Raw genomic sequence first — 11,950 nt, 5'->3', positions numbered from 1 at the left:
TTGTCTACACTCACAGTCTTCCAGGAAATATAACTTGATTGGTTGAAATGCCTATGCTCTGCGTCATCCTCTCAATCCACCAATGGTGTGCTGTAAACGCGGGGATGTAATCGTTTGGATTTGGGTAGAAGGGCAGTTTATTTCCTGATAGTGTTTTGCGATCTATGTTATTGATCTACTGTTAGCTAGGTAGGTAGTATGACATTTTCTTAGCTATCAGCATTCAGGTAAGCATTCTGCCGTATATTTTACTCTCTGAAAGTCGGAAATCTTCACTATCGTGTATCGCACAACAGTTTATATGTTATTCACGTAACTGTTGGGATGTCGCTAAACTAGCTAGTTAGCCAACATCTTAATGTATTTATTGAATAGGCTAGCTAAAGTAACTGAATAGTTATCTTATCAAACTGGACATTCCAACGGGCTGTAAAAAAACATAGTTAGCTATCAAGTGTCTAACGTTACCTAGTTAACCCTGGGCTAACTGTTAAGTGTCAACATGCATGCAAGCATCATGCATTCCATTGTATGATTAATTGATCTCCATAGCTAGCTAGCTAGACAAACAAGAGCCTGCCTCAACATGACCAGTGCCATGTTCCTTCTTTACTTTATATGTTTTACTAGGTTTTGTGAAACTATAGTCAGCTGTAACGTTAGACATGGGCGAGCCCAAGACGCCCACATTTGGGTCCATAGAAGAAGAGCTGAGTTTCTGGAAGGAGCGGTCAGACAAACACCAGCAAAGGTAAGGAATTATACCAATGGTTGGTAGCTAGCAGCCGAACTGGTTGGCCTAGATGTGTGGATAATGGATAGAAGTGAAACAATCCGAATCTGTATCTCTGAAGTTGTCCGTAAGTGTATATCTAGGAAGTTTACCATATATCAATCCTAAACGGTCATGGCTAGAAGGGATCCAGCTTTTGTCAAATTAACGTCAAAAGTGTATTTTTTTGTGTGTTTAGCTAACCCTAAACTTTTTCCTAACTTTAAGCAATTTCTCCTAACCTGCTGTGTAAGTTCTCCTAACCTGCTACGAAAAATCAAATCTGGTGTTAATTTGACAAAAGCTGGATCCCTTCTTGCCATGACCATCCTAACTTCACCCTGTAACAGAGACAAATGGAATCTAATCCTAGATCAGAATTCAGTGGCGATTTCCTTCCTCATAGTTTAGCTATGAAGGTTAGACGTGTTTGTGTCCAGGGCTGAGGAGGCACAGGAGGAGTTGCAGGAGTTCCAGCAAATGAGTAGGGACTATGAGGCTGAGCTTGAGACTGAGCTGAAGCAGTGTGAAGCACGGAACAGAGAACTACTGTCCAACAACAACCGGCTACGCATGGAACTGGAGAACATCCAGGTTAGAACCTAGAACATCTGTATTGTCAAGGCCAACACTACTCATATTCTGTAGTCTTGCATCACCACGTCATATTATCTCGTATACTCTGCTTCCCATCACGTAAAGGTTGGGCTCCATAATCTGTATGTTTTAGTAGACTTCAAAGCGCCTTCTGTGTCTTGAGTTGTCTAGTAGTACACACACGGTCACTCTAGCGTCACTAAATCATAGCCACCATCACCAGGGGCCCTGTGTGTTCATTACCACGGAGCAGCTGACTTCTGAGCAACTATTTATACTGCTGAGCCCAGAGGGAAGGTTAAAGTCATTGAATACTTGATTGTGCCTTCATTTCTGGGGCCTGGGGGACAGTCAAGGACAAGCTTGTGAAGAAGTGAAGGGAGAACATCATCTAAGACCAGAAATGAGCAGCAGACATGCATCAAAAAGAAGTGTTCTGTGTTTTTGCAGGAGAAGTACGAGGCGCAGCACTCTGAAGCGTTTAGGCAGATCTCATTGTTGGAGGGAGACCTGGAAGAGACCACAGCGGTCAAGGATCAACTCCAGAAGTACATCAGAGAGCTGGAGCAGTCCAATGACGACCTGGAGAGGGCCAAGAGGTCAGTCTGGACACTTTGACCTCGACTTGGTTGTTATTATTGTGGCGTAATGACACTGACTGTTGTTATGTTGATGAGGGACTTTCAATAACTATGTAATAAAGCCTGTCTCTGCTGGGTTGTCATTGTATTGTAACTCTGAAGTGTCTGTCTGACACTTCTTTATCCAATCACCCTAATGCCATTGGTGTGTGTCTTGACATTGGTGTGTACCCATTTTGTCACAAATGTCATAGGCCTACATACAGATTCAACCATGTCTGTCCTTCCACTCACCCTGGAGGATAGGATGTAATTTAAGACATAACCATAGTAACTGACTGACCAATGTCCTGTCTCACAGGGCGACCATCATGTCCCTGGAGGACTTTGAGCAGAGGATGAACCACGTGATCGAGAGGAACGCCTTCCTGGAGAGTGAGCTGGACGAAAAGGAAAACCTTCTGGAGTCTGTCCAGAGACTAAAGGATGAGGCCAGAGGTTTGTGTGTGTAAGGGTGGGGACGTGGGTCAGTGTGTTTCTCTCTGTGAGAGTGAGAAGCCAGAGGTGAGTCAGTGGAACAAGAAACTCAAAAAGGTTTTCATTTCATGTTCTCATCAAGAACTGCTGATTTTTGCCAGATTTAGTTACCGGTTTCAAAAATATGTGCAATTTGATAGTTGACTAACTGACATTGTAATATCAGGATGATCCAGCCTTGCCCATTGGATTCCTCAAAAAGTAAGCAGAGCGAATGTGAGATTATGAGTTTGGCATTGTGTGTAGAATTTACAGCTATAAAAGTCCTGCACTGTGTTTTAATGGTCTTCAAGCTTATATATCATCATATTCATGAAAATGGGGTCATCTTAAGATATATACTGTAATTGTTTTTGTGGATTAATTTACCTTTACCCAGTGCCTTTTTATGAAGGTTTTTGATTATGGGGGGGAAACGCAATCAAGGACCTTCATGAAAGGCATCAGTTAAAAGTAAATTAATCCACAAATACAAATACAATTTTACATGTACAGTATCTTAAATTATCACGTTTTCATGAATTTGATATAAGCTTGAAGCCCATTCAAAAACTTGATCCAGGAAGTAGGTGGGACTTCCATTGTGTGTTAGTGATTACTTGTATTGACTTCTCTATATTTGTACTGTAGTATCAATGTCTCACACGTCCTCAGTTTTGAGATCGGATCTGTTGTCTCTCCTCTCTCTGTGTTGGGCAGATTTACGACAGGAGCTAGCTGTACAGCAGGTCCAGGAGCGACGCCCCCCCAGTAGCCTCTCTAAAGAGAAAGACAGGACCGAATCATCGTCACGCTCCACCATACCGACCACCCCCTCCAAACCACTTGGTACATTCCCAGCAACCCCAGCCTCAAGCATTCGTCGAGGTGGGTGAGACCAATGGTAGCTGTGTTGTGGGTTAAACTGTAATAATGACATGACTTTATCCAAATTTTAATATGAATAATGGTGGAATGCTAGTTAATCCCTTAGTCAGAGACAGTACAGTATGAAGACAGATAGGCAAAAAATGCTTTTCTAATAGAAATCCCCAATCACACTTGTTGGCGATGTCGGCTAGCTAAGCTAGAAACACATCAGTTTTTTAAAAAACCTTTATTTAACTAGGCAAGTCAGTTAAGAACAAATTCTTATTTTCATTGAACTGCCTGTTCAGGGGCAGAACGACAGATTTGTACCATGTCAGCTCGGGGATTTGAACTTGCAACCTCTACGGTTACTAGTCCAACCACTAGGCTACCCTGCCGCCCCAGGGTAACGGTGCGTGAGCAAGCCGTCAAATCAATGGCAATCCTTCGATATAAAGTTGTTTTTGAAAAATGAAAGCATGTCACTTTCACGAGGTTGGAATAATAACATGTTCAACCACTTAAGACACTGGCTCGAATCATGGTTGTGCATTTAGATTGAGAAAATGTACAACTAAAGAAGAATTTCCCACCAAACCCTGGTCTGGTCTGTTCTGCAAGCTTTCCAGGAAAGTCTTGCGATGTTGCGCCTCTGGCTTTAGAAACGCCTTAGTAGCTGTTGTGATATGTTCTAAATGTAATGTGTTTAGGGGATAACCTAACAGGGACTCCACTGACTACGTCGGCTCGCATATCTGCACTCAACATCGTCGGGGAGCTCCTAAGAAAAGTTGGGGTGAGAAACATTGTCTTAGTAGGACCTATGCATTTAATACCACCTTCATAACATCACCATGAACCTTCAATGATGTATATAATAAAATAGAACTCTAATTTAATGACGTAAAGGAAAACTCCATACAAAAACAATATCTTGGTATCTGTTTGGACTTTTCATTTTTAAGTCTGATCTCAGACTGTAATACAACTTATTTCCCCTCTTGGATGCTCTAGAACCTGGAGTCCAAGTTGGCGTCTTGTCGAGACTTCGTATACGACACGTCTCCGAAAAGATCGGCTCTTCCGTCGTGTCCCGGTACCCCCTCTGCTATAGAGGGAGGCACAGAGATCCAGGCCTGCAGCATGAGCCCTCCACACTACGACAGGTAAATGGATCACAATGAGAAAATCATATATTTCTGAAAATCATATTTTTTATATATATATATATTTCTGTCTCGTTATGTGTATCTAGATTCAGCCTAATTAGTAGTAGTATTTATTAGGATTCCCAATTAGCTCCTTCCGAGGCAGTGGACACTTCCTGGGGTACCAAACATTAGGAACACCTTCTGCACCCCCCGCCCTCAGAACAGCCTCAATTCATTGGGGCATGGACTCTACAAGGTGTTGAAAGCGTTCCACAGCGATACTGGCCCACGTTGATTCCAATGCTTCCCACAGTTATCCAGATGTTCTTTTGGTGGTTGACCATTATGGATACACACAGAACTGTTGAATGTGGAAAAACCCAGCAGCATTGCATTTCTTGACACAAACCGGTGCGCCTGGCGCCTACTACCATACCCCGTTCAAAGGCACTTAAACACCTCTACAGGATCGGTGGGTCCCCTGTGGGACAGTTGAGCTAATGTGATTAGCATCAGGTTGTAAGTAACAAGACCATTTCCCAGGACAGAAAGATTAACATGAATTTAAACTAACTGCTCTGTCCAATTTACAGTAGCTATTACAACAACAAAAAAGTTTCCTATGCGTTATTCTCCTACATTAATTTAACATTTCCAAACTTCAAAGTGTTTCCTTTCAAATGGTATCAAGAATATGCATATCCTTGTCTCAGGTCCTGAGCTACAGGCAGTTAGATTTGGGTATGATATTTTAGGTGAAAATTGAAGAATCTTTTGTCTTGACCATTCAACTTCTGAATGGCACACAGACAATCCATGTCTCAAAAGAAGGATTTTTTAAAGCCATCTCCCCCCTTCATCTATACCGATTCAAGTGGATTTAGCAAGTGACATCAAAAAGGATCATAGCTTTCACCTGGTCAGTCTGTCATAGAAAGAGGTGTTCATGTTTTGTATACTCAGTGTACATGGCACAACATTTAGCAGATGCTCCCATCCAGGGCGACCCACAGCTAGTGCATTCAACTCAAGATAGCCAGAGATCTGGACTAAAAAGTACTTTACTCTCCATTTAGACTTATACTGGTCTTAGTATCCTACAACTAATGAACTGGGTGGGATGTGTTCTGGTTCCTTATAACATTGTCTGAGCTACATTAAAATTAACTTGTTGATTTATGTGTTACTCATGGTAGATGTTCTGTCTTTCAGTTTGGTGAAGCGGTTAGAGTTTGGACCTGCGCCTCCTCGGGGGGTCTCCTCCCACGGCTCCCAGTCACCATCGGGGGGAGTCAAGATCCTGCTATGAAACGAGGGCTTCCCCTGCCCCCCTCCACCAGACTGTACTACCCATCAGTAGGGCTTTAAACTGTGTCCCCCTCACTACCAGCTGAACATCCTCCCCCCGAACCAGGAAGCCGCTCCCTCTATCAACTTATTTACTGCATGGACTCTGCTGAGAAGAACTGCCGTGTCATGATGCTACGCTACAGTTTTATTTGATTAATGAATAATAGAAGTGAGGATTCCTTGACCCCGCTGCATGTCCTCCTGCTGAACCCAAGTCCTGCTACTATACCACTAACACACCACCACCCCCCGGTCCTTCTTGTACCCACGTTCTCTGATTGAACTCTTGGTGTGCCAGCTGTAGCAGAAGAGTGAAGTTGGTTGGCGGTGTTAGCATTGCTGCCTTTTATCAATATCTCACCACCACATGAAGTTTTGCCTAGTCATGATTCCTTTCTGTATGTCCAACTCTCTGATATGTCCGTTCGTAGCTAAGCCACATGTGCTTAGACGCTATACGTGTAAAGTGTCGGAGATGGTAAGTTAGGCTAGCTTTACCTTTGAGAATGTGTATTATTCCTTTCTTCGTGCTGTGTTGTCATCGGCTGTAAAAGCTAAGGATGGTCTGAAGTTATGGGTACTACTTTACAGGTCAATGTTTGAGTTAAAAGCAATGGTTTATTAATGTACAAATATACATTATTTTAAAGGTCTACCTGGTAACTTGAAAAAGTATTATCTGTGAGAAATGCACAGACTAGCTAGCCTTATACCCTGTGATGCATTTGCAGAATGTTTTACAAAGTAGGCAAGATATAGGAACAGAAAGTACATTGAGTTAACTTCTGAGAATCTCAAATTTAGTCTCTTTGGCAAAGACATTTCTTTCTGTTACCACAGTTGATAAAGTTGCCGTTTAAGTTAGATTTTTTTCTCTCCATTTGTTTGATGGTTTGTATACGTTCTTCATCTTTTACGAGTTGGAGAGTTAGGGGGCACCACTGCACTACTGAATGTATAGAATCTATATTAGATGTTTCTAATAGGAAGTGGCCTAAAGCTTTGGTTCAGTTTGAGCAGGAATTCCTGTCAAAAGACTGATCTTTTATCAGATCAGGGAGCTATCGAAGATGACAAAATAGCAATAATAGATTTGACAGACTAGAGTTTGATTTTACAGAATAGGGTTTTGAGAAAGCACAGTTCATACATACATTTCCAAAATCATTATGGATGATGCCTTGGTTACTGTTAATGCTGGACGTATGAATTCATTGCGTGCTGTTTAAAATAATGTTTTAGCCTTTGTCTTTCCAATGAGGAGCAATAGTCCGATATCAAGGACATGTTACTACTCAACGACAGATGGAACGTTTGTACTTATTAGCAATATATATACTGTATATCTCACTGGTTTATATTGGTTCCATCCATATGTGCTTTATCCAATTCCCGTCATGTTCGTGATAGAGTTGATATGAGACCAGAATAATATGTCTACAAAACAACTGTTACAGCAGCTGTTCTTATGTAAGTACTCTGCGGTTGTGTGAACTAAGGACCAGGAAGTACCGTTTGTACTTTTACAACTGTACATGTAACCGTTTGTGGGTGTGTTACTAACATACTAACTTCTGTTTGCGTTTACATTGAAATGTATGCACCTGAGGTGCTCGACCTTTTGGTTTGCAATCCTTTTTGTATCAAAATGAACACATAAAATGAACATTCTAAACATGCTTTTGGCAATATCATTCAGGATGTGGAGACAGACATATAGTAGAGAAATAGGGTTACTTTTTCACTCTTATTTATTATGCAGGTGGTTCCACAATTTATAGATTTAACGAAGTGGCATGTAAACGTCAATTGAGTAAAAACAAGACAGAACATTAAGGTGACCAGTGGCGGGAAAAACTCAAATATTTTTGTTGAATATGCATCTGGACACACACAAAATGGCCTTGACGGTATGACACTATTCCTGCTGATGATATTCTAATTGGCAAGGTACACAACTGAAAAGTACCGGTCTTGTTGATACTATGTGTGTATTAGACTTTATGTACGAGAAAGGGTGTGACTGGTTTTGGTTTCTAAAAAGTAGGAAGGTGTTCTTACCCATACTTTAGTCAGAGAAATATTCAAAGTATGAAATATATATGGTCAATTCACTGTCCTTACCACAGACAAAGCAACCGTGCGCCAGCTATTCTGAATACAAACAAAATACATTTGGACTACATCAGTTATTCTTTTAGCTGGGTGGGTATACCATTTGCTTTAGTATACATTGACCTTCTATAACGATCTTAAAAGTTAACAGCAGTGTAGAAGACGGGACAAGTCATAATGTCGTCATAGAAATAGATTTACATGACCGCTAGATGTATAAATCTAGAAATACAATGTGATGCCTATAATTAATTAGGATTTAAAGTGACGAATAGTAACACCTGGATTTATCCTTCCAGATGAGAGAATAAGGAACAATATGTAACCTACGTACCTTCGAGGGGTACAACATTATGATAAGTATCGTAGGGACAAGTCATTCAGTGCAGTACAAAACAGTGTAGCAAAAGAAAATCACACCAACATCCCAGGCACTAAACTTAAACCAAATTAATTATTACGCCTTTGTCTCTTATACCATTTTGTCTGTTTTGAATTGTGAAAAGCCTTATGTGCTCTGAACGAGAAGGCAGTCGATATGCGACTGATATAGAGAATCATATTTGGAAGTGATATGAAAGAGAAAGGTTGAAGTCACTTGTGTGTTCTTTGGTAAAGCGGGTCAGTCAGGCACCTAATACCGAGTCTGATTGGTTGGATGCTTGTAATACTGAATTAAATTGGATGGTTTTGGGCTCTTCTACTCAACAGACTTTGTTCCGTTGTAGTCCCCCTGTGAGTCCCCGTCTTCTTCTGACGCGTCATCGATGACCCCTCTCCGGGCACTGCCCCCGGCACGGCGCGGTGCGGCGCTGAAAGAGGGCTCGGTCCCACGCCTGACACGCAGACCGACAGACAGCACAGACACAGGACACACAGACAAACACACAGATGAGACGAGCTATGGGCAAGACCAGTCTAGGTTTCCTGGTAACCTCAGGACAATGTTGGAGGACTTTCTGCTCCCATTGTCTGCGTCTGTATATCACTCTGCCTTTATCCACCTTTCTGTTTGAAGTTAAAATGGATGTCTAACAATACCTACCAGAGAGGTTGTGATCGTTAAAAGTATTGACATCTTATTACAATAATAGTCCCACTTTAAACAATTACAACTTATAAAGGCTTCGTATAGCCTATATAAAGGCTTCATAAGCACTGCATAAATACTACACAAATCTGATTTATACACCATGATATAAATGGTGTATAAACATTTGGCAATTCACCCTACTCTGGTTGTCACGTCACTATTTATGAGTGTATGACATGCTTATAGATGATTTATGAAGCCTTTATGTAGTTCTTATGAGGCCTTTTGCATGCTATATAAAGCCTTTATAAGTTGTACTTCGTTTAAAGTGGAACCACAATGGTCTATTAAGTTCAAACTACATAATTTCATGTAACTTGTCTATTACGTTTTGTTAGACTTGGGTAAAAAAAAAACTTGTGTTGAACATGAGGAAGATTAAATGGCATCGCTGAAATGCAGAATGAGTGAGATGTTATAGTAACAGTAGGCACGCTGCACACCGGCCGGTTATATCTTTAACTCATTTGACTCCTGTCTAGCTAGACAAACACTAGTCTGATCCCAAAACTGTTTGTGCGGAATTGTCAACTCCGATGGTCACCGGAGACCATCGGATTTGGCAAGACAGCACAACCAGATCTGGAACCAGGCTAGACAAAACACAGAGAAATGAGTTTGGTTTAGGGCAACTAAACCAAGCATGGAGAAAAATATGGTCACCAGTAGTAGAAAGACCACAATGGAAGTGCAATACACTTTTCTTGCACTGTTTCAGACTATGAGCTCGATCAGAGGAGCTCCATTGAAGATATTGACCGATAAACCATATTTCACTCTTTCAGGCGGAGAAATGGCACAGTCAGTTGGACAAGAGTGCATGGGGGTAAGTTATGGAAAGTTAAAATGAAATGGTGATAAACGTCTAAATGCAGAGGTACCTGCTACGTTACTCCTTGGGTTCTGGGATTGGGTTGCCTCTGCAATAAAGATTCAAGAAAGGCTTTGATATCCAGAGCACTCACCATGGTGTTGGAAACAGATATACTGTAGTACAGTGTTCGAATTGTTATCTGCAAGCCCCAAAAGGGCACTTTATGCTCATTTGCCCATTGGGAGAAGATTTAATTGTGGTTGGCGAATGGTTGATTGTGTGAAATGTCAGTGTGGTTGCTGTAAATCTACTCAGTTATATATTGGACCCGCCTTGATTTGGGGTTATCCTTTTCTATCGAGTGATTTGAGCACAGTGAAACTACAGTACACAGGAGAGGTCAGGAGCAGGGACTCTTGCTAAAGACACCGCCCCGACTCTGGGGTCATACTGTACCTGAGTTTGCTCTTGAGGGAGTTGACCTCACGGCTCATGGCATCGTTAGCCTCGGTGGACTCATCTAGCTCCCTCTGCAGCTTCCTGCGGGCAGCCGTGATGCGCTGAGACTCCTCCTCCGACTCCTCCAGCTGGCGCTTCAGCTGCTTCATCCGCGTGTTGCCCTTTTCTGCCTGGGGAGGAGAGGGGGAAAGGAGAGGAGTAAGGTGGGGGGGGTTCATAAGAGTGTCATAACACTGTCAATAGCAGAAAGGAAGAAGAGGGTGTTCATAAGACTGGTGTCAGCATGACACAACAGCATACCTGTTCCTTGTACTGTTCGGCCTGTTTCCTCTCGTCCTCCACCTGGATCATCAGATCTTTCAGCTTTTTGTCCTTCTGGCGCAGGCCCTTGGCTACGGCCTGCTTGTCTCTGCTCTCCTGCTCCACCTGCTCCTCCAACTGAGCCACCTTGGCCTCCAGGGCAGTGATGGATGACTTGAACTTGGACTTGACCTGGTCAGAGATGAGACCGATACCCCACAATTTAACAGCACACTACACGCCCACTAAGATAGACCGGAAAGTAAGGACACTTAATATTTTCTCAATGGGGAGAAACCCTAGATAGTCACATCTACGTAAATCTACTATCTCTGACCTGGTTCTCCATCTCCTGCAGCTTGGCCTTTAGGTCCTTGTTCTGCCTCTCCATCTGCTGCCGGGCGCTCTCGTTCTTCTGGGAGGTGGTGCGCTCGGTCTGCAGCTCATTGTTCAGCTGGTCCACCTGAGTGTGAAGAGTGGTCAAGATGTGGTCAATGACACTGAGTTCAAAACTTTGTCACTAATAGTTAAAGGTATGGTCAATGTGTGTCTAAGAGGTGGTCAATGAGGGTTCAAAGCATGGTTGATTAAAGGTCAAGTTGGGGTTCTAGTGCAGGGCTGCCCAACCTGCTTCCTGGAGATTTCCTTATTTTTCTAATTTCACCTTTATTTAACCAGGTAGGCCAGTAGAGGTAGGCCAGTTCTCATTTACAACTGCGACCTGGCCAAGATAAAGCAAAGCAGTGTGACACAAACAACAGAGTTCCACATGGAATAAACAAGTGTACGGTCAATAACACAATAGAAAAAGTCTTTATACAGTGTGTGCAAATGGCGTGAGGTGGTAAGGCAATAAATCGTCCATAGTAGCAAAGTAATTACAGTTTAGCAAATTAACACTGGAGGGATAGATGTGCAGATGATGTGCAAGTAGAAATACTGGTGTGCAAAAGAGCAAAAAATTAAATACAAAGAATATGGGGATGAGGTAGGTAGATTGGATGGGCTGTGTACAGCTACAGTGATCGGTAAGCTGCTCCTCAGATAGCGGATGTTAAAAGTTAGTGAGGGAGATACGTCTCCAACTTCAGTGATTTATGCAATTCGTTGTAGTCATTGGCAGCAGAGAACTGGAAGGAAAGATCTGTCCTGTAGGATTTTCAGTTCAACCCTAATTTAGCATATCTGATTCAGCTATTTAAGGTCTTGTTGAGCAGCTAATTAGTTGAATCAGGTGTGTTAAATTAGGGTTGGACTGAAAACCCACAGGATGGTAGATCTCCAGGAAGAGGGTTGGACAGCCCTGTTCTAGTGTGTTTAAGGTGTGGTCAC

General features: G+C 42.3%; 2 protein-coding genes across 6 annotated transcripts in view; one reads left to right on the top strand and one right to left on the bottom strand.

The window, feature by feature from the left end:
* Positions 1-83: 83 nt before the first annotated feature.
* LOC112230234 (nuclear distribution protein nudE homolog 1) lies at positions 84-7,689 on the top strand. Of its 3 annotated transcripts, none has more exons than XM_024396445.2 (9): positions 84-227; positions 631-751; positions 1,213-1,366; positions 1,820-1,968; positions 2,312-2,448; positions 3,187-3,354; positions 4,047-4,132; positions 4,351-4,502; positions 5,700-7,689. In XM_024396445.2, exons 2-9 carry the CDS (start codon positions 666-668, stop codon positions 5,794-5,796), a joined length of 1,029 nt encoding a protein of 342 aa, XP_024252213.1. In that variant the 5' UTR covers positions 84-227; positions 631-665; the 3' UTR covers positions 5,797-7,689. The 3 variants fall into 3 exon arrangements, with proteins under 3 accessions (XP_024252213.1, XP_024252215.1, XP_024252214.1); XM_024396447.2 differs by lacking the exon at positions 5,700-7,689 and adding an exon at positions 4,623-4,910; XM_024396446.2 differs by having other exon boundaries at positions 88-189.
* The window catches only part of LOC112230095 (myosin-11), a 39,367-nt gene continuing 34,987 nt past the window's right edge, over positions 7,571-11,950 (bottom strand). For 2 of the 3 annotated variants that reach the window (XM_042310929.1, XM_042310930.1), the window contains 4 exons: positions 10,956-11,081; positions 10,619-10,810; positions 10,316-10,488; positions 7,571-8,788 (listed from right to left, as the gene is read on the bottom strand). In XM_042310929.1, coding sequence (XP_042166863.1) covers positions 8,653-8,788; positions 10,316-10,488; positions 10,619-10,810; positions 10,956-11,081 — 627 coding nt within the window. In that variant the 3' untranslated portion in view covers positions 7,571-8,652. Of the gene's footprint in view, positions 8,789-9,926; positions 9,966-10,315; positions 10,489-10,618; positions 10,811-10,955; positions 11,082-11,950 lie in introns of all 3 variants that reach the window. The other variant, XM_042310931.1, reaches the window with a different exon arrangement.

This window comes from Oncorhynchus tshawytscha, linkage group LG32, assembly GCF_018296145.1.
Source record: "Oncorhynchus tshawytscha isolate Ot180627B linkage group LG32, Otsh_v2.0, whole genome shotgun sequence".
NCBI classification, from domain to species: Eukaryota; Metazoa; Chordata; class Actinopteri; order Salmoniformes; family Salmonidae; genus Oncorhynchus; species Oncorhynchus tshawytscha.
Note: the sequence above shows the minus strand (reverse complement) of the source record. Positions and strands in the feature narration are given on the sequence as shown.

Bases quoted from the DNA above. Each gene is read 5' to 3' on its own strand.
- LOC112230234 (XM_024396445.2), top strand. From the start codon at position 666: ATGGGCGAGCCCAAGACGCCCACATTTGGGTCCATAGAAGAAGAGCTG. The intron at 752-1,212 runs GTAAGGAATTAT...GTTTGTGTCCAG, and splicing joins TCAGACAAACACCAGCAAAG to GGCTGAGGAGGCACAGGAGG. The intron at 3,355-4,046 runs GTGGGTGAGACC...TAATGTGTTTAG, and splicing joins AGCCTCAAGCATTCGTCGAG to GGGATAACCTAACAGGGACT.